At 52.6% G+C, this 21,423-nt stretch overlaps 2 protein-coding genes and 1 long non-coding RNA gene across 7 annotated transcripts in view; 1 reads left to right on the top strand and 2 right to left on the bottom strand.

The window, feature by feature from the left end:
• Positions 1–307, bottom strand: part of LOC138916090 (uncharacterized) — a 490-nt gene extending 183 nt beyond the window's left edge. Inside the window, exon 1 of the long non-coding RNA XR_011422773.1 lies at positions 179–307. This is a non-coding gene — a long non-coding RNA (uncharacterized lncRNA). The remainder of the gene's footprint in view (positions 1–178) is intronic.
• TK1 (thymidine kinase 1) overlaps positions 1–4,891 on the bottom strand; it is a 12,678-nt gene extending 7,787 nt beyond the window's left edge. The window contains exons 1-4 of the mRNA XM_023651913.2: positions 4,590–4,891; positions 4,471–4,502; positions 3,281–3,391; positions 918–1,011 (exon numbers count right to left, since the gene is read on the bottom strand). Of these exons, the coding sequence (XP_023507681.1) occupies positions 918–1,011; positions 3,281–3,391; positions 4,471–4,502; positions 4,590–4,655 (303 nt within the window). The 5' untranslated portion in view covers positions 4,656–4,891. The remainder of the gene's footprint in view (positions 1–917; positions 1,012–3,280; positions 3,392–4,470; positions 4,503–4,589) is intronic.
• AFMID (arylformamidase) lies at positions 3,322–21,423 on the top strand. Of its 5 annotated transcripts, XM_023651907.2 has the most exons (12): positions 3,322–4,200; positions 7,448–7,538; positions 10,365–10,459; positions 16,382–16,486; positions 16,566–16,614; positions 17,421–17,506; positions 17,599–17,671; positions 17,864–17,961; positions 18,258–18,336; positions 18,446–18,587; positions 18,796–18,900; positions 20,917–21,423. In XM_023651907.2, the coding sequence occupies exons 1-12, from the start codon at positions 4,002–4,004 to the stop codon at positions 20,947–20,949; spliced, it is 1,155 nt and encodes a 384-aa protein (XP_023507675.1). In that variant the 5' UTR covers positions 3,322–4,001; the 3' UTR covers positions 20,950–21,423. The 5 variants fall into 5 exon arrangements, with proteins under 5 accessions (XP_023507675.1, XP_023507678.1, XP_023507676.1 ...); XM_023651910.2 differs by lacking the exon at positions 10,365–10,459; XM_001491048.7 differs by lacking the exons at positions 3,322–4,200; positions 10,365–10,459 and adding an exon at positions 4,902–5,058.

Below are 21,423 nucleotides of genomic sequence, written 5' to 3'. Positions count from 1 at the left end.
GTTAGCTCAGAGCCAGGCTCCCTCAGCAAAAAGAGGAGGACTGGCAGTAGTTAGCTGAGGGCTAATCTTCCTCCAAAAAAAAAAAAAAGAGTATATGTGAATTAGAGTAGTAGATATTAAAAAAGAACTGACCGGAAATCCCAGAAATGAAAAACAGAGTCATGGAAACCAAACACACCTTGGGAGATCCCACAGAAGGCCTTGGGGAGAGATGGGGAGACAGCTGAAGTGATCGTGGCTTCCTTCTTCCCGCAGAAATGAAGTCACGAGTGCTCAGATTTAAAAGGCATGTCAAATACAAAACAGGGTAAGTAAAAACAACCCCCGCCAGGACACACCATTCTGAGAGAGAATGGACCGACTACCTGCCCAGGGAAGGAATCACGGGATCGACAGCAGCCTTCTCATTAGCTGCAGGCAATGCTGGTGCTTTTCCAAAGCCACGAGGAAAAATAATGGCCACCCTGCCATTTACTACCCAGAGTAAACTGGAGAACAAAATAAAGACATTTTCATACCAAGAACGGCAGAACTTCCCATCAACACGTGGTAGCTGCAAGAACTACGAAAGGATGTATTTCAGCAGGAAGAAAAATAAACCCCTAAGAACATGCAAGAAACAGCAACGAGTCAAACAAAACCAAACCCTCCCCATACACCAGTGTTGAGAAATCTGTTTTCTTTGTTCACTGTAAAGTAAATATATATTTTGTAAAGGTACAGTAAGTCCCGTATAACAATAATACAGAAAGCAGTAAGGGGAATTCAAAAGGTATTAGGACACTAGTTACCAAGTTAACATTGCTTCCTTTACTAAAAGATCAGAAATAGAACCAGTAACTTCCAAACCAGCAGAGGAGAAAGGAGGACAGTGAGGGGGTTTGTAGGAAGAGCCATGCCAGGACAAGCCAACTTACAAACTGCCCTTCATCGATGCCAATGACAGCCACGCCCAGGGCCTCCTGCGCCGCGTCCCGGAGCTGGCAGGCTGGCAGCGCCTCCATGGTGTTCCTGGGGAGAGAAGCCAGAGCGTCCCTAGGGCGGAGGACACTGGGGAGAGGAGAAAGCAGAATACAGGGGCCAGGGAACAGCTCTCCTGACCATGCATCGCCCTGCAGAGCCGCCTGCGACGTCTGCCTAGAGCTCTGAGAAGCCAGCACCCGTGGGAAGGCAGCCAGGGAGAATAAAGGACCTTGTTCAGAAAACCAGCCACTCAACACAGGCTGTTTCACTTCACACTTTGGACTAGAAGTTAGCAATGCCTGACACGAAGCTCAAGCGAGACCCAAAGGTCTTCTCCGCTTCTATCCAGCGGGCCGGGGGCAGACACGGTGACCTCATCAGGCCCAGGGCCCAGGAGACTTTTAGGGGCCAACAAAACGTTTTAACTTCTTTTAAAAGTCAGTAGAATAAATAAATACAACTCAGGCTGGGTTATATTTGTCTTGCTATCAATGCAATCATAAAATGAAATTTTTGATTTTTTTCTTTTTATGGAGGAAGGGGCCCACGAAGGGAAAAGCCCTAACATGACCCTGGGCAGACCACCAGCAAGGCTCTGAGACTGTGCGCCCTGCGCCCAGCAGAGACAAGCCTGGGACTCCAACCAGCAGGAAGAACGTCCTCCAGCTGGCCCCTCTGGCCACTCAGAGGATCCCTCCAAGATCCAAGAGCTGCTAACCGGCACAGCCAGGAGCCAGATCTCAGTCCCGCGGAAGATTCCTACCCAGCAGAATCTGAAAGCGAAAGGCATGTGTGGGAACGCGTGGGAACATTCCAGTGCATCGAATGACACAGTGGACCCCACCCCGCCCCACACCAGGGCCTTTTTGAAGAGGAATGCCACTCTTTGTCCTCTTTTTAAATAGCTTCTGTGTTTTTCTACAATGTTATTTTCTTCTGTTTCATTTTTGTCTGCTCCTCTGACCTAGCCTTCGGAGGCGCTGGCAGTTTCCTGAAGCCTCAGCAGTTTGCAGCTGTATTTATAACAAAACAAAATGCTTTACAAGTACGGCTTGGTTATCTTGCCATAATCCTACTTCGAGATCTGGGAAGAATATGCAACTATTTTGTGCATTTTAAATCCCTCGTTCCTCCCAAAATAGAGAAAATGGCGAGCGAGCAAGGCAGGAGGCCAGGTCTAGCCGCGGCAAGGACAGTGTCTCTGGGGCCTTGTTGCTGCCAGTGCTCGGTCGCTGCTGTGGCCCCTACAGCCCACGTTAGACAGGACTGGTGACACTCAGGGCAGAGCTCCGATTTACCCCCGATCTGAGTGACTCTGCAAGCCGCACGTCTAGTCCCTGCAGTGTTGCCTGCTCCGCTTTCATCCTCCTCCCGGATGCTCCCCGCATCCCGTGCAGCCGACACCACATTTTAGGGACGAAGAAGCAAACCCGGACACAGAAACGAACTGCATCAGACAGCAGGGCCGGGAAGCATCACTCAAACCCCCACACTTGTAAGTCCGAGTCCTGGGCACTCTCTGCCCCACCACCGCCTGGCTGGAAACCCCATGCTCCACCCCGGAGCCAAACACCGGGCGGCTGGGAGACCGCAGGCCCCGGGCGTAGCGCAGCATGGCTTTGCTGCTGGGGCTCAGGCAGACAAGTCCCAAGGACCCGGAAAAGAGCGTCTCAGGCTCGGAAACATCAGGCCCCAATGAGCTGCCAAGGAACGGGCAGGAGTGGGACTAAATTTAACCCCCCGACCTCAGGTTACAGACTGAAATGTCCACAGGGTGCAGGCAGACCATCATAAAAGGGAGATGCACCAGGGCCACCGGAGGACAGGGAGTCAGCGAGGACAGCCAACCAAAAACATGAAGTAAAAATTAACATGCAGGCCACACAAAGCCAGTTTGCAGCCTCCACGCAGGCCCAGAGCAGGGTTTCCCAGCCTCGGCCAGACACCATGACGTGTGGGGCTGGATCATTCTTCCTTGTGGGGCTTCCCTGTGCCCTGTAGGATGCTGACTCACTGGATGCCAGGAACATGCCCTCCCCCTCCAGTTCTGCAAGCTAAAAACGTCTGCAGACATTGCCAAATGGCCTCTAGGGGGTCAAAACCACCCCCGGTTAAGAACCACGGGGCTGGAGTCCTGTGAAAGGCCAGTCCCAGGCGACCTCCCAGGCCACGTTGAAAGTCTGCTTTGAATGTTTCAGCGCCAGGCCTGAGCGGGCTTAACCATCCCCACTAAAGAGCTCTGACTGTAGGTTTTGCACCCTGTGAATTTTCACGGGGCTTCTCAGAAGAGGCGTCAGGACAGGAGGTGGGGACTGACCGGTCGTGGGTGGAGAAGTTGCTGCTGTACCGCGTGTCCTTGGCGTACTTGATCACCAAGCACTTGTACTGGGCGATCTGGAAGCGACGGACGCGTCTCATCAGCTCGGTACTGCAAGGATAGAGGGTCAGCTGAGGCCCACGGCTTGAGAGTCGGCGAGGAATTCCCCAGCAGCACAAGCCGCGCTCCCCAACACTCTCTGGGCTTGAGACCCACCAACGGATGGGAAGACCGCAGAGCGGAGCATGGGAAAGAACAGAGGACAGACAGGGCTGGCACTCAGAGTCCACAGTCCGGACCTGAGAGGGACATACAAGTGCCATATGTCACCCAGGGCCTGGAAATCATAAAGGCACGTCCAGGTTCGAAGTCATGCTCTGTGGGGAGGGCGGCAAGGACCGGCCCTCTGGTGGTCTGGGGAAAGGCTGGAGGGGTCAGTTTCTCAGGGATGTGGTGCAGTGGGTGCAGGGCAGAGGGGTCGGAGCCAGCAGACTGCATTCATTCCAAAGTAATCTCATCCAGAGTGCCTCCTCGTCTGAGTTAAGTTCAGGAGAACTGTTTGTGCAACTAAGAAGCACTTTCCCTCTGGGTCCAAGAGCCCACCCTGAGCCTCACTCCCCGGCGAAGGGGTTTGAGCTGGAGGGACCCCCCAGGGCCACGTACGAATGGGCCAGGGAAGCTACTCAGCCGGCTCCCTAGCCGGTCCTGGTCCAGTCCGGGGATGGTTCTCACATCACGGGGCAAAGGCGCCCCGGCTGGACTCCTCAGTGTGGAAAGGATCGCCGTTTCCTCGGAAGGAAACTGTCACACTGGAAGGACGGGGCTGCTACTGCAGGGCGCAGGGCCTGGCCCACGGCAGACACAGGTTTTAAAAGACCTGGATGCCCCTTTCCGAGAGGTCCCTAGTGAGGGGCTACACGGTAAGCAGCTGTGACCAGCTCCAGAAGGGAGCGGCGGTTGGACGACCTAATGGGAGAGGGGTTTGACCTGGGCGGGAGGGGGACGAGCGGCTGGCCAGGCCCGGATTCCAGGGAGGAGCCGCATCCTGGGCGGGAGCGCGGTCGGGCAGCGGGGCTGTTCTGGGGGCGCTCTGAGAGGGGCGGTAGGGGAGGAGGACGGGGCCCTGGGGGCCTGGGGGGAGGAGGAGGAGGAGGTGGTCCCGGCCCAGCCCCGCCCCGCAAGGCCATTACCTTTTCCCTGAGAACATGGGTCCGAGAATCACCTAGGAGAGAAGGAGAGGTCACTTCGGGGCACGGCGCGCGCCGGTCACGCTCCCGCCCCCGCCCCCGCCCCCGCCCGGCTCCCGCACCTGGATCTGCCCCCGGGTCTTGCTGGGGGAGCCCGGCAGCACGGTGGGCAGGTTGATGTAGTTCATGGCGCCTCCGGGAAGCTCGAAGCCCAGGGACCTCCACTGCCGCCGCCCCGCAGGCTCGCGCCGGTTCCCGCGCCGTCCGCCCCTACGCCCCGCACGCGGGCCAACCGGGAGCCGGCGCCGCAGCCCCGGAGCCAATCACCGCGCGGCCGCGGCCTGGCGGGAGATTTGACCGCAGCCCTCGCCCTGGTGGGCGGGGCCTGGCCGCGCGCGCGCGGGGCGCACGGCCCCTGGGCGGTGGGCGGGGCCTCGGGGGCGTGTCCGACCGAAGCCTCGCCCGCCCCGCCCGCCCCGCCCGCCCAGCGTAAAGGGCGGGGCGTGCGCCCACGTGGGTGCAGGCACCAGCATGGATGTCACCGGCGAGAATCCCGGGAGGGAGGCTTCCTGGAAGAAGATGTCTAAAGAGGTAGGCGGATTACAGGGAGAGCCTGGGGCTGAGGAGCGTAGCTCAGAGATCAGAAGGGAGTTCTAGGAAGGAAGCTCAGAAGCCATCTAGGCCACTCCCTCCCGTGTGCGCCGTTGAGCGCCTGCTGTGTGCCGGCCCCTGAAAGCTTCAGCACGGTGATCCATTTTACTTCTCGCCACAGGCAGGCTTTCGTTAGTCTGATGTTAAGGGTGGAGAAAATTGAAGCCCTGGCTATGTTAATATCTGTAAACCCAAAGGCGGTTGGGGTCGGAGTTCTGATGTTAATCTCAGGTTACACAATGAGTATGGAGAATGTGCCAGACCGTGAAGGATGCAGAAAGACTGGTATTATTTATTTAGGGGTGGTTGTGAAGGTTAGAAACAACATATGCAAAGCACTTGTTATGATTATCATTCAGGTACAATTTCCCACTTAACTAGTTTTCCTGCATTTCAGGCAGTAGTTCTTTTTCTGCTCATGGACACATCTGAGAATCTGAGGAAAGTTATGGATCCTGCCCCCAAGAAATCCCATTCTCTGTCTGTCTCTGTGTCACACACACACGCCTCTACAATATCAGAGGACTCTCAGAAACCTATTCCAGTATCATTATCATAAATCATGGCAATAAAGATGATGATAGTCACAGAGTGCAAAGTATGGCTGTAAACATCCTACAGGAATAACATTTACAGGCACAGATTGAACAGATCCAAAGACCCCTGGCCAAGAAGGCTGCTGATCGGGAGGAGGAGGTAGCCCACATTTGAGTGATTAGCTTTGCTTCGTTTACACGCCCGATCCTTTTAACCTTGTGAGGCTGCTGTTGTTATTACACAGATTATACAGAGGGAGCTCAGACCCAGAGACTGTAGTAAGTTGCCCAGAGTAAAACAGCCTGTAAGTGATGGAGCTTGGATGGCACCCTGACGCCAGAGCCCAAGACACCCTGTCTTCAAATTTCCCCGTGCAGGCTTCATCCGTTCTCTTGTGCCTTTGAGCCCTTTCTCCAAAACCTGGTTCCTCGTTACATTCTGTGTTAAGTCTGAACATCTTAGCCTGATGTCCAAGACTCTCCTTCCTCCACCCCCTGCTTCTCAGCCTCACCTCTGTTTCCGCAGTCTGCCCAGTCAGCGTTTCCAGACTGACCTTTGATCCCTTCCCCCTCACCTCTGCGCCTTTGACTGTGCTGTGTCCTCCCGCAGTCAGAATCGTACGTCAGGGAACATCAGCTCCATGACTCTTTCTCTGCAGTGGCCACCCTGCTCCCTGGCCCCCAGATCTTCGCTGCCGTAGGAGTGGCGCCCGTGGTGGTGATGCGGGGTCGGTGAGCCGAGGAGTCGAAAGAAAGATTTCTTGGACTCTCAAGATCTGGCAGTAGTGCTCTTGTATTTAGAGAATAGTGTGGAATAGCATGGGGACAGGGCCCACGGGCAGGACGAGCCACTGCTGCTGCCCCGAGTTGAGGGTTAGGGCCAATTTTATAAGGCATGGGTATGTGAGTCATCTCTTTACAAGACAAAGGGAAGAACATGGAAAAAGTTAAGATGGTATCAGTGCAGGTGGGCTCTGGTCATTGGATGATCCCATGACTTTTAGGTAAGAATCAAATCGGATTAAGTAAAGGTCAGAAGCAACCACCCTAAATCAGTTACATGAGATTGCCAGACAGCAACCAACTTAAGTTCTTGCCTTCCCCATTAAGAGTTTCTAGGGACAAGGTCATCTGTCTTCTTCTTCCTGGTACAGAGAGGGAGCCACCTTTTACAGATAGAGATTTACCTTACAAATATAAATGTGTCCCAACAAGGGCAAGTTCCATTCCTCAGAGCCTCCCTCCCTGTCCCAGTTTATCAAAAGCAATCAGCTCCAAACAATCCCGATGCCAAAGAGACATATCCTGGGGCGGCCAATTTCAGGTCCCTAAAAGGTCATCCCCCCTTCCGTCACAAATGCAAATATCTCTCAAAGAGCAAGCAAATTCCAGTCCTCAGAGCCTGCTTCTCATCTGTAGTTTTAAAAGTAACCAGCCTAAAATCCTCATCAGTGGCACTAACTGGGACACATTTACGGGACCTCATCTCTCTGTTAAGGCTGTCTGCTGGTTAAAGGCATGGCTGTCACTCTAGACCACAGATCTGAGAACATCTGCAACGTTGTATCTGAAGCCCCTAATTAATTAGTGGGGGGGAGAGTGGGGAGCACGTTGCCAGCCTGGAGACTGGAGGGCCTTGAAGGAAGCTGAGGGCATCTGTGAGAGCCTGAGATATTGGGGAGGAGGCTTCTCAAGGCGGAGAGGAGCATCCAGGCGTGCCACAGGGGTGGGGGGTGGGGGTGCACACTGTGGAGAACAAAGGCCTTATGGGAGCTTGTATCTGTGTCCCCTAGGAGCTAGAGATTCAGTACAGCCCCAGCGGCTGGGTCGTCCGACGGGGAGCAGAGGAGACCCTGAGGACCTACTCACAGATAGGAGACGAGGGTACTGGGGGACTCTCGTGGCTGCTCCGGGTGGACTTCAGCATGTGGCAGTGGTTCAGAAGGCCGGGGCGGGGAGGAGCCGCTCTCCTGGGCAGTCCCAAAGTCCAGGCCCTGCAGAAGCCTCGTCTGCTCCAGGCCAGGCATCCAGGAGCTCTCGCTGCAGGACGACCAGAGACAGGAGAGGCCCAGGCGACCACCTCCCACCTCCCCTCCTGCCCCACCAAGCGGCCCGGGCCCTTAAGGCCACATACCACAGGGGCACAGGGAGGTGGGTGGAAAAAGGAAGGCCTCCCATTTGGCTGCTGAACGTGGGATGTTGCTATTTATAAAAAAGCAAAGAAGCCTTTCTTTTTCTTTCAAGAAATCAGGGCTTGGGAACCTGTAAGCTCTGAAGCCCCAAGGGTCATGTCCACCCCCGCCCTGTGTCTCCGGAGTGCGACCATGTGATTTTCACACTCGGTGAAGTGTTGGAGCCAGGCTGGGGCAGCGGTTCCCCCGAGGAAGTGTGGGTGAGAAGGCAGGCAGCCCCTCCCCTCAGTGGGAAAATGGGGTGTTGGCAAATGCTGTGTTTCGGCAGAGTGAACAGAACTCCCACGCCTGGTGCATCTCGACACTGACATAAGCCAGCGAGGGGAACAGGCTTGCGGAGGTTTGTCCCAGCACATTCCAGCCCCCTCCCTGTCCCGATACCTGCGGGGCGGAGCTGTTCCCTGGGCTCTTCAGAGTCCCCTTCTGTGCCCAGCTCTGTGCCAAATGCGTCTTTATTTGCTCAATAAATATTTGAGTGTGCAGTGAAACCTACCTGAGCCTGCAGAAACCTGTTTGTCCATCTTAATGGTCTTGAGGGAGAAAAGGGCTGCCCCCGTTGAGAGAGGGACTCGCTCTAAGAAGAGTGTGCCGCCTGGAGCCCTCGGGGCCTCTCTTTGGTAGCTCCTCTCCATAAGCCCTGCGGACAGCTTCAAGTGTCCACTCCACCCCGCTTCCTTGTGTCGAGGCTCCAGCTGGCCCAGGGGTGCTGCAGGTGCAGAAGCCTTTTCTCAGATGAAGAACAGAGCCCGATAACAGGGGGCAGTCGGCCGGGCGAATGAGCAGAGCCCCGCGTGTGCAGGGTTGGAGCTGTCTCTATTTAAAATGTTGACACTTTGTTCGTCATGGACTTTTTGGCATTAGTTTTGATTTTTTTTAATTGCATTCAAATATAATTTGTCTTTGCATTGGTCAGTTTGGGCTGCCGTAACGAAATGCCACGGACTGGGTGGCTGGAACAGTAGGAATCTATCTCTCACGGTTCCGGAGTCCAGGAAGGGCAAAATCAAGGTGCCAGAGATTCAGTTCGTGGCGAGGGGTCTCTTCCTGGCTGCAGACGGCTGCCCTCCCTCTGTGTCCTCATGTGGCAGACAGCGAGCTCTGGGGTCTCTTCCTCTCCTCATAAGGGCACTAATCCCATCGCAGGGACCCCACCCTCAGGCTCTCATCTCAACCTGATTGCCCCCCCTAGGGCCCCGCCTCCTGATGACATCGCATTAGGGGTAAGATTTCACCATATGCCTTTGGGGGACACAAACGTTGAGCCCATGCGATCTTCATTACTGAGTTTTTTGGTCCCCCCTCCCTCTGCCCCATTGTGCACAAACTCACCCCACCCCGGTCCAGGCCCTGCTCCATGAGGCTGACTTACTCAGGCTCACGCTCAGCTCCCGGGTAAGAGGGGGGAGCAGGTTGACAGGGTGATGGCGGCCGGCAGGTCAGTACCTGCCCACCAGCCGGCCTCTCCTGGCAGAGTGCCCCCGACCTCCCCAGTGCTGCCTGTGGCCTGGAGATTGCCTCCTTGGAATCAGACTCACAGGAGGCGGCCGGGAATGTAAAGTGGAAATGATGAAAAAGCCTCCTGCCCACCCAGAAAGGCGGAGGGGAAAGAAAATATGTTTTATTATTGAGTAAAGATTAAACCAAACTGCCATGCGCATCACAGGCAAGCCGCTGCAGAGACTGCAAAGCCAGGAAGAAATCTCACCCTATTATGTGGCCGGGCAGATGCCCCCCTTGCGTACCTGCTGTCAAGATCAACATGCCTGTCCTCAAGCACGGGGACCTGGCAGCACCATCTGCCACACTAGTCCATCCTAAATCCACCTGGTATTTAGGGTGGCCATCTGTGCTTGCAAACTGCCTTTATCCAGAGGAAAAAGAAACCTTTCGCATCTTTATGACTGAGAGGCAATTTGACCCCTGCATAAGTTAGCCAGGAGCCTGCATTCCTCCGGTGGAATGGTAATGGTGAGGCAGAGGTGGGCGTGGGAGCGGGTGGGGGTCGGGTGGGGTGGGGATGCATGGCCAGGACAGGACAGATAGGAGGGGTGGGGCGCTATCTTCCTTGATGATTACATTTCAAAGAGATGGCTCCCAGGTCCTTGAGAAAAATATTCCTGGGTTATAAAACTGGCTGGAGACTCATTTAGCTTTTTTTTTTGCTGGGAAAGTTTGGCCCTGAGCTAACATCTGTTGCCAATCTTCCTCTTTTTTTTCTTCTCCCCAAAGCCCCAGTACATAGTTAGGCATCATAGTTATAAGTCCTTCTAGTTTTTCTCTGTGGGATGCCTTCGCAGCATAACTTGATGAGCAGTGTCTAGGTCCACGCCCAGGATCCCAACCAGTGAACCCCTGGCTGTCAAAGCAGAGCCTGCGAACTTAACCGCTACGCCACCTGGTGGCTCCTCTACCAGTTTTTAAACTTGTTTTACCAAGATTCTTAGTAAAAATATATTGTACAATAAACTACACAAGTAGAGAGAGAGAGAACCACAGTCAGGGGGTCTCGCCTCTGCAGGTCCAGCAGCTTGCCTAAACCCCGTGACGGGTGCACATCTGAACTCGTAGTCCCCCGAACCACGCCTCCCCCCAGGAGGACCAGCCGCCAGCGAGGTGGGTGGGGCCCCGTGACCGGCAGCCTCTGCTTCTGAGAGGGTCTCGGGGGGGGGGCCCCCCCACCGTCTCCGATTTTTCCTCTCCAACAGAAAAATGAAAGAAGCAAAACAAACGCACACAAAATACAACCCCCAGTTCTGTTTTATTGTGGTAAAATACACAGAACATGAAATTTACCGCTTTACCCATTTTAAAGAGTGCAATTCAGTAGCACTTAGTACATTTACAATGTTGTGCGACCATCACCTCTATTTCTAAAACACTTTCATCCCCCCACAGGGAAGCCCACCTGTTAAGCAGTGGCTCCCTATTCCCCCTGCCCCCAACCCCTGCAACTGCTCACTGCTCTCTGTCTCTGGATTTGCCTATTCTGGACATTTCGTATAAATGGAACCACACATATGTGGCCTTTGGGGTCTGGCTTCTTCCCCTGGCATCGTAATGTTTTGGAGGTCCATCCACGTTCTAGGATATGTCAGTCCTTCATTCCTTTTCATGGCTGAATGCTATTCCATGGTGGACGTGTATCTTTTTTACCCGTTCATCTGTTGACGGACATTTGGGCTGTTTCCACCTTTTGGTTATTGTGAATAATGCTGCCGTGAACATTCACGTACAAGTTTTTGTTTGAAAGCCCTAATTTCTTATTATTAAGTTCAAGAGACAAAGCCGTTCTACCAAACTGTATATATTGCAAATGCTCACGGCCGCCTTGTGCACTGAGCTCAACGTGGACCAGCGGCAAACGGGGACAGCTCCCCTATCTGCAGACCGCACGTTAAGTGGCCCGGCTCCGCACTGTCTGCAGTTGGCTATGTTCAGGTAACAGTTGTTTTCTGATTACAAAAGGAGCGTATGCTTACTGAAAAAGATTTTTAAAAATAAAACCATCAATAATTCCACCACCCATTGTTAACATTTTGACGTGGTTTCTTTGGTCTCTTTTTTTCTCCTAGGAGAAAGCATTCTGTATTTGTAATGTGCAATCCTGTTTTTTTTTTTGTTTTTTTGTAAGATTGGCACCTGAGCTAGCATCTGTTGCCAATCTTCTTTTTTTTTTTTCTTCTTCTTCTTCTTCTTCTCCCCAAAGCCCCCCCAGTACATAGTTGTATATTCTAGTTGTAGGTCCTTCTGGTTGTGCTGTATGGGAGACCGCCTCAGCATGGTCTGACGAGCCATGCCATGTCCGTGCCTGGGATCCGAACCAGCAAAATCCTGGGCTGCCGAAGTGGAGTGCGTGAACATAACCACTAGGCCATGGGGCCAGCCCGGCAATCCTGTTTTTAATAGATTAAAAAACATTAAAAATTCATTCTAATCCAAAAGAATTCAAAATAGGTACTTAGATACACTTGCTCATAGCAGCGTTACTCACAGTTGCCCAAAGGCGGAAACAGCCCAAATGTCCATCATTGGATGAATGCACAGACAAAATGTGGTATGTCCATACAGTGGAATAGCATTTGGCCATAATCAGGAGTGAAGTTCTGGTACATGCTAGAACATGGATGGACCTTGAAAACATTATACTGAGTGAAAGAAGCCAGGCACAAAAGCCACGTATATATGCTTCCATGTATATGAAATGTGCAGAATGGTAAATCCATAGAGACAGAAAGCAGCCTGCCGCCACCCACCGGGCCACCTCCTAGAGAGAAGCGATTTCTCCTTCTCAGGTTCAGCTGAGTTTTTAACATCTCAGGGAAACTTGTCCGGGTCATGCATCCTACAGCCGCTTGGTTTTAATTGCTCTTCAATTTAGAATGTCAATTTCAAGATCAGTTTCCTAGTTTTTGCACCAGATGAATCTAGCTGGTCCACCTGTACTTTAAGGACTCTTGTGCTAAGTAGATGGCTACCTTTTGATGAACGCACTCTGTTGCTGAGCTTGTCAGGCACAAACATCTTCTCACTGTGCTCGTGGGTGGGTAGGTGGCAAACCCCCATGGCAGGCAATGGGCAGTGACCTCAAAATGACAAATGAATGGACCGCTTGGTCCAGAAATTCCACTGCCTAGAGCACGTCCTACGGATCCGTGTGCACGTGTGTCATAATGCCTGTGCAAGGCTCTTCGTGGCAGGGTTGTTTGTGATAGCTGAGCCCAGATGCCTCTCGGTACAGACTGGTTCATCGTCTCTTGATCCATTCAACTGATATTTATTGGATGCCTGACCTGTGCAGGCCACCCATCTATGCGCATGTGACCTGTCCGTGAGCAAAACAGACCGACCCCTGCTCCTGTATCACTGTGACTCTTGGTGGGCAGGGGAAGATGATAGACAGTCACATAAGGCAGAAGGAAACGTCACCGCCTGTCAGAAGGAGCACGTGCTATGGGAGACCCGGAGCAGGGGAGGGGATGGCAGAGCGTGGGTGTGAGGGTGGTCGGGGGTCGCCCCTCGGAGAAGGTGAACAGGGGAGAGTGGATTCTGTAGAGCTGCAGGGCCTTTGGGGGAGTGTGGGAGCGGTGAGGGACTGAATCTTTGTGTACCCCCCCCCCCCGTTCACATGTTGAAGACCTAGCCCCCTGAGTGGCTGTGTTTGGAGGTGGGGCCTCTAAGGAAGTGATTAATGTTAAACGAGGTCATAAAGGTGGAGTCCTGATCCTTAAGGGCTATTGGAAGAGACGTCAGAGAGCCTGGCTCCCGGGAGGGAGAGAGCCGCATGCACACACACAGAGGAGGCCATGCGAGCATGCAGCAAGAAGGCGGCCGTCTGCCGCCCAGGGGAAGCGCCCTCACCCCCAACCCTCCTTCCGCCTTCAGCTTGAACTGTGAGACATCAGTGTATGCGGTTTAAGACCCTTACTCTGTGGCATTTTGTTATGGCGGCCGGAGCGGACTAAGACGGGAGCCCCGGGTGGCTTTGAGCCTTGGAGCGATGGGACGGGATGCCCATTCCAGCTGGCTCACACCCGTGGCCGTAGGGAGTCCTATGGAAGCAGCAGAGTGGCTGTCGCCGCCTTCCAGGGGAGAGGTGAAGAGGGATCCCGGGTGGTCTCAGTGAGGGTGGGGAGGAGACTCCGGATTCAGGGTAATCCGGAGGAGGGAGAGCCAAGAGAATTTCCTGATGACTGGACATGGTTGTTTGTCCTAAGCAACTGGTGCCACTGGTTAAATAGGTTAACGTGCAGCCGTAGGATGGAATACCAAGTAACTGTTTCAAAAAAGAAAAGAGGGCCGGCCCAGTGGCACAGCAGTTAGGTACGCACTTTCTGCTTCGGCAGCCCAGGGTTCACTGGTTTGGATCCCGGGTGCAGACATGGCACTGCTTAGCAAGCCGTGCTGTGGTAGGTGTCCCACGTATAAAGTAAGAGGAAGATGGGCACAGAGGTTAGCTCAGGGCCAGTCTTCCTCAGCAAAAAGAGGAGGATTGGCAACAGTTAGCTCAGGGCTAATCTTCCTCAAAAAAAAAAAAAAAAAAGAATGAGGAAGCTCTCTGTGGACTGGTTGGGAAAGCTCTTCCAGAGATGTTAAGTGAAACAGCCGGGCAGAAATGCCTTTAACATGCTGCGATTTGGGTTAAAGGGAGGGAGACTCTGTATCATGTTAGTGGGGGTCCCTGTGGCTGGGGCGGAGAGCTAGGCAGATAGCAGAGGGGAGGGAGCATTTCACTGAAGAGGCTGTTGTGTATTTTTTTTAACCGTATAAACATTATTTCTGCATAAGAAAAATTAATGGCATTCACTTATTTGTTAATTAATTCTCAGCTCTTAATTTTCGCAGATTAAATTCCCCTAAACGTTTAAACACGATTTACAAAATGTGTTTAATTCTTAAAAAACACTTTAAATTATAATAACAAATGCAATATATCTGATTCGCTTAACAGAATCTCATGGTTCTAACTAGTTAAAACTTATCTATCTAGCAATAGGTCGACTCTACTAAGCGTGTCCTGCAGAGTGGTCTGCACCCAGCGTGGCACGTGGACCCGCGTGGAGCCTCTCTCGTTCCGGTCGTTAGGTCCTTGCAGAAGTCACATGTCAGGCTCTGAGCAGCTAGTCGGTTGAAGGTTTAGGAGACGAGAAGTCTCTCCTGACGCCTCTGTGGGAAAGGGAGTGGGGGCCCCCGGAGCGCAGCCTGCCACGTCTCTCCTAAGAAGCTGCCCCCCAGCCTTGTGCCCTCACTCCAAGGGCAGGGGGGTGGGCAGACATGGTCAGTGATGGCAAAACTGGTTTTGCAGCCACTTTGCCTGTCCTGCAAAGGCAGCCTGGTCCCCGACTTTGGCACATGGGAGGCTTAGCATATACCACGGTTTTTATTTCTCTGGGCCTTGAGCTGTCCGGCTGAAAGGGAGCTGGTCATACTACATGGAGTTTGCATCCTGTTTTCGCCCTTTACGTCCTGAAATACTCCAGCTTTTCCTTTGTCATTAGTGCATTTTAGGTCCAGGTTATGCAATCTTTGCCTGTTCCGAGGTCATGAGGATCTATTTTCCTTTCTAGGAGCTTTGTTGTCTTCTCTCTCACATTTAGACCCTGTCGCCCACCTGGTGTGAAGTTGGGGTCAAGAAACTTCCTTTTCCATTTGGATACTCAATTGACCCAGCCCTGCTTATTGAAATGTTTATTGGTTACGTACTTTCCTTTTTCTTTTTTCTTTTCCCACACAATTTTTTTTTTAAGTGCTTACCGTGTGTCAGGTCCTGGGTTTACAGAGGAGGGCAAAGCAAAGCCCTTGTCTTCACAGAGCTCCTGTCCTGGTGAGGGCACAGACAGACAGTAAACCAGGTGGAAAATATGTCAAGGATGGATGAATGCTGGCATAAAAAATAATTCAGAGAAAGGGGATATACCGTAAAGTATTTAAGCAGTGTCCTACCACAGGTCACTGGGCTGTGCCCGATCTTTTGCTATTATAAATGGTACTAGTGTGGGCATCTTCACAACAGGTCCCTGGGAATATTTCTGGCTATTTCCCTGTAATAAATGTATAGATAGGGACGAATGCACCAAGGAGTGTGATGTTCTTGGCCTTTGATACATACGGCCAAGTTGCCCTCCAGAAGAGCTTACCAATTTACGCTCTCCCCAGTGCCCAGTGTTGGGGGAGCTAAGCTGCCAGGGTTTCAGTGATTGTTGGGGGAGCATTTGGGGCATTTTTACTGCAATGTAAATATAAGAATCCCCTCCCACCTCTACACCTCTGCCTGAGGTATTTATTTCTCTCTCTCTCTTTTTTTGGTGAGGAAGATTGGCCCTAAGCTAACGTTTTTTGCTAATCCTCCTCTTTTTGCTTGAGGAGGATTGTCCCTGAGCTAACATCTGTGCCAGTCTTCCTCTATTTTGTATGTGGGACACTACCGCAGCATGGCTTGATGAGTGCTGTGTAGGTCTGTACCTGGGATCCGAACCTGCAAACCCTGAGCCAGTGAACTTAACCACTATACCTCGGGGCCGGCCCCTTTATTTCTCTCATAATGCCCTTCCTCCTTCTTCTCCACCCAAGTCTCAGCCGGTTCTCACATCACTCGGACCCCTCCCATCGTGGCACTCAGTTATATATTCATATTGTCTCGTTATCTATTTATTTCAAGGGAGCCCACCCCTTGTTTCCCTAGATTACTTTTCCAAGTGCTTTGAAAAGGTCATTCTTCCCGGAGCACGTAGCACAGTGTGAGGCCCATACAAGCATGTGATAAGGGGTGTCCGCCAGTGCCGGTCAGAACTAGAGCTCTCACTTAGTGACAGACGTTGGCAGATAGCATTGGCCCCACCTGGGTAAGGCGGTCTGGTCTGTGGAGCGACACACACGTGGAAGCTTTGGAACCACCACAGACCCTCACGGGACACCGGCGGCTGGAGCTGACTGGTCGACCCATGGGGCCTTCAGCAAAGAGGTTTCTACCCGAAACACAATAGAAAGTGCTGCTGCCTGAGGTTGTGATGACAGACATTTGTCCCTCTCCCGAGACAGCCACCAAGAGGGCCCAGGCCGCCAGGGGGAGCCTGCTGCACGTCCCCTACGGAGACAGGGAACGAGAGAGACTGGACATCTACTTTCCTGAGGACGAGTCTGAGGGTGAGTGGGGGGCGCAGTGGCCCCGTGGCAGAGCACTGCCGGCGCCCGGCCGCAGCCCAGCCTCCTCCGTCTCTTGCAGCTTTGCCCTTCTTTGTGTTTTTCCACGGAGGGTACTGGCAGAGTGGAAGGTAAGTCGGGGAAGTGGGATGACTTGATAGTCACTGCTAGGTCCACGCCCGGGATCTGAACCAGTGAACCCTGGGCCGCCAAAGTGGAGCACATGAACTTAACCACTCAGCCACGGGGCGGCCCTCAAGGTTCTTAATTACATCTGCGTAGACCCTATTTCCAAATAAGGTCACATTCACTGGTACTGGGGGTTAGGATTTGCACATATCTTTTTGGGGGCACTGTTCAACCCACTGTACCTGGTGAGACACACATTCAGTCTACTCTCTAGTCAAAGGGAAAGCCACAGGGACCAACTAGCCCAGTTTGGTAGGGACGGGGGGTGTTTCACAGGATATGGGGCTTTCGGTGTTAAAAAGAGAGTCCTGGGCAACCCCGGACAGCTGGTGACCCTCAGACAAGCAGGGTATTCGGGATCTTCAGGACGCCGTGCCCTAGGATCTTACTAAGGAGCTGCCTGTGCCGGCCCACCGCCCTTCAGGCAGATTCATCCTCATGGCTACATGTGCCGCACCTGTGCCCTTTGCCAGGCGAGGCTCTCTACGTGTCTGATCGCCTTCAGTTCTCGAAAAGCAGACCCTAAGAGAAAAAAGATGATTGTCCCTATTTTACAGATGAGAAACCCAGGCTTAGAGGTTAAATAAGGTCCCCAAGGCCCCATAGCTAGCACGTGATGTGGCAAGCACAGAGCCCACCTTCCCCATACCACACGGGGTCAGAGAGGGGCTGTGCTGGGGTGGACAGGACACAGAAGCAGTAGTGGCCACGTTGCCTCCGGTTGTCGCATCTTTGTCTCTTTCTGCAGTAAAGACTCGTCGGCCTTCATGGTCAGCCCACTGACAGCCCAGGGAGTGGCCGTGGTGGTAGTGTCTTATGACATCGCCCCCAAAGGTAAAGGGGGTGGTCTTGCAGGTTCGAAGGTTGGTAGGCTTTGGAGGGGAGAGAGCCCCAGTGGATCCTGACCCAGCTCGTGCTCTCTGCAGGCACCCTGGACCAGATGGTGGACCAGGTGACCCAGAGCATCGCGTTTGTCCAGAAGCGGTATCCGTGCAATGAGTGGGTGTCACTGCGGGTTTTGCTTTTGTCGGATGATGCTGGGTGGGAGGACAGAGGATTCAGCCCCTTGGATGCAGCCCAACTTCCCTTTCTAGCCTGTGGAGCAGAAGGCAAATTGGGACTCCTTGATACTGGCCTGATGCTTTGGGGAAACTGAATTCAAATCTGGTCCTCTGCTCTGACCCGTCCCAGGGGGATTTACCTGTGTGGACACTCAGCTGGGGCCCACCTGGCCGCCATGATGCTGCTAGCCAACTGGACCAAGCATGGAGCCACACCCAACCTCAAAGGTTTCTGTGGGGACTGCAGCCGGGCGGGGCAGCCTTCACCCTCCCCTGATGGCCGGAGGGGCTGCACCAGCTGTTTGAAATCCCAGCAGCTGTGAGTGGCTTGACCTGGGGGTTTTGAGCCCTGTGAGCAGGGCCCGCTTTGCTCCCTCTCTGCCCCCTACGCTGGTCTTGTCCCTCTGGCACTGGAAGTTGGGCTGGCCCCATCTTGCCCCACCTGTGCCTGCATGAAGCCTGGCCTGGGTGGAGCATTGGCCCTACCTGCAGCCTGGCCCTGTGGCTGTTCTTCACCTTCACAGGCTTTTTCCTGGTCAGTGGGATCTACGACCTGGAGCCCATCATGCACATCCCTGAGAACGAGGCTCTCCTCATGACCCTGTGAGTCACTCACCCCCACCTCCCCCAGCTGGCCTGGAGCCTGTGGGGAGGGCCAGGGCTGAAGCAAAGGCTTCTCTCTGTGCTGACCCATGCCCACCCCCTGCACCAGAGAGGATGCTCAGAGGAACAGCCCACAGCGGTGCCTGGAGGTCGCCCTGACGCAGCCCGTGGATGCAGCCTGCCCCGTGCTGGTGATTGTGGGCCAACACGACTCCCCCGAATACCACCGACAGTCCAGGGAGTTTTATCAGGTACCCTCAGCACCCTGATTTTGGCCGGAGGTCAGGGGTCATGCAGTCTCATTATCTTCCTCTTTATCTTACCCAAATGGACCCTAAGACCATCAGTCATTCAGTCAACAATTACTTAGTGAGCACCTGGCCTATGCAGGCATGACGCGAGAGCCCCTCTCCTCTCCCGCAGCCTCATGCTTCCTCTGCCCTCCTGTCTCCTACCCAGGCTTTGCGCCGAGGAGGGTGGAAAGCCTCGTTTGAAGAACTCGATGATGTGGATCACTTTGAGATCATTTGGAACCTCACCCAGAAGGACTACGTGCTCACCCAGGTGGGATGTGTCCCTTCGCTGAGGATGCCAGGGGTCCTGTCACAGCCCCGACGCATAGTAGGGGGGCAGGTGGGGAGCACAGAGGAGCCGCTCAGCTGGCTCTTTGGCACCCAGGAGGCTGTGGGACCTGATGGTGGGCTTTGCGTGCGACACTTGCCTCCTACCCCTCACCTCCCTCTGAAATAGCCCAAGGGGAGCTGCAGAGTCCGGTCCTGGGCACACAGGTGGGATCCGCACGGGGCCTCGGTGTGGATGGGAGAGGCAGGTACAGGAGGAATTCCCCTGTCTCTGTGTAAGCTGAGAGCAAACGCCGGCTCCAGACAGGAACGGATGGGCGGATTTGGCTGCGCAAATGTTCATTACGATTTTAATACGGGAACGCCTTTTAAAAGTCAAAGGATGAATTGGGAAAAATATTTGCCACAGTCCTGGCGGATAGAGAGTTACTACTGTTTTCCTTTTTTTCTGGGAAAGTGGGCACTGATTTAGCTTTGCTTTTTAATCAGCTGCCACCTCAGTGGAGCTTTTGTAACATTCGGTTTTAATTCACAAAGTTAATATCTTTACTACATAAAGAGCACCTTCAAATCAATAAGAACAGTTCTTATTTCCCTTTAAGAACAGAAATAAATAGGGAGAATGGACAAAGAATAAGAAACAATTTAAGAAGAAATATAAATGCATTAAACATGGGGGAAGATTAAACTGCATCGGTGATCACGGAAATGTAACTGAAAATGAGAGTCCTCTCCCACCTCTCCTGGAAATGTCCTAATTAGACTTGCGCCCAGCACTGGTGAAGAGGTATTGAAAGGAGTCCTCTGCAGTTCTGCTGGTGGGAGCACAGCCTGGTAATGTGGAGCCAAACCCTCTGACCCAGTAATTCTGCTGCTTGGAATTTGTCTTCAGGATAATCAGAGAAGCACACGAAGATGGTCTCCAAGCTTTATTAATGTTCACAACTTGGAAACAACCTAAGTGTCCAATGAGGTTAAATTACAATGTAATCAGCTAATGAAACGAAGTTTGTGAAAATTAGGATGTGTCAAGTTGATTCAGATGTGAGAGCAAAAACACAGGAAACAGGTGTTCCAGTGTATTCCCAGTTTTAAATACATAGACAGCTAGACCCTTAGAGGCACACATGTATGTACATGAAAAAACCCATTTACCAGCGGTATTGCAAGTGCATTTTAAAAATTCATGCCCACATTTTCTACTGCGAAGATGTATTACTTTTTCTTTCTTTTCTTTTTTTTTTTTTGAGGAAGATTAGCCTTGAGCTAACATCTGCTGCCACTCCTTCTCTTTTTGCTGAGGAAGATTGGCCCTGAGTTAACATCCGTGCCCACTTCCTCTACTTTATACGTGGGACACCTGCCACAGCATGGCTTGCCAAGCGGTGCCATGTCCACACCCGTGATCTAAACCGGCGAACCCCTGGCCACTGAAGTGGAGTGTGCAAACTTAACCAGAGCGCCACTGGGCTGGCTCCCATGTATTACTTTTTTTAACTGGGAAAAAACAAACACACATAAATGGCATCTCTTAAAAAATGTAAGAAGTAAATATTTTAGGTTTTGGGGACCGTATGTCTCTGACACAACTACCCACTCTGCCGCTGTAGCTCAGAAGCTGCCACAGACAGTTCGCAGACAAATGAACGTAGCTGTGCTCCAATAGAACTTGACTTATGGATGCTGAAATTTGAATTTTGTATAATTTTTACATTTCATGACAAAATAGGCTTTTTTGATTTTTTTTTTCAACCATTTAAAAACGTAAAGCTGTTCTTAGCTCATGGGTTACACAAATACAGGCCTCGAGCCAGAGGAAAGTCTGCGTGCGGTTGGGAGCTTTATTGGGACGTGTCCGGGGAGAGGTGGGAAAGCGCTCACTTCAAGTTACATTTCTGTGATCACTAACGCAGCGTTTCTTTAATCAGATTCCTCCGCAGAGATCCTCACAAGAGCCTCTCCAATTCTGGGCTTTTTGTATCTTTTCTTCCTGCTGCAGATGATTTTGAAAACAATCTTCCAGGAGTCCTGACAGCGCCTGAACCCCAGCTGGTGTGCACCGGATTTGTGAAGCTTCTCTGAAGAGCCCGACAGCGTCCCTTCCTGTCAGCCCTCAGCTTTCCCCGGCGCCCAGCAGCGCCTTCGTTTGAGTCCCTTCTCGCAGCCCTGAACACGAGTACAAATCTCCGTGGCCTCTCCTGGCCTGGATGGAGCAGCCTCCAGGGAAGGTCCGGCCCAGGTCAACACTGCGTGATGCCCGGAACTGCCTCTCGGCCAAGTCTGGCCCCCAAGCCTGCTGAGAGGGCGTGACAAAAATGACAGCTCCTAACCACACGTGGACTAACCATCCAGCTCGATGCCTGTTTTTGTATGACCTACAAGCTGAGAATGACTTTATGTTTTTAAACGGTTGAAAAAAATCAAAAAAGAATATTATTTCGTGACATGTCAAAATTATATAAAATTCAGATTTCAGCATCCATCAGTAAAATTTTATCAGAGCACA

Source organism: Equus caballus, chromosome 11 (assembly GCF_041296265.1).
Source record: "Equus caballus isolate H_3958 breed thoroughbred chromosome 11, TB-T2T, whole genome shotgun sequence".
NCBI lineage: Eukaryota > Metazoa > Chordata > Mammalia > Perissodactyla > Equidae > Equus > Equus caballus.
The sequence above is the reverse complement of the archived record's forward strand: the minus strand, read 5'-3'. Positions and strand labels throughout refer to the sequence as shown.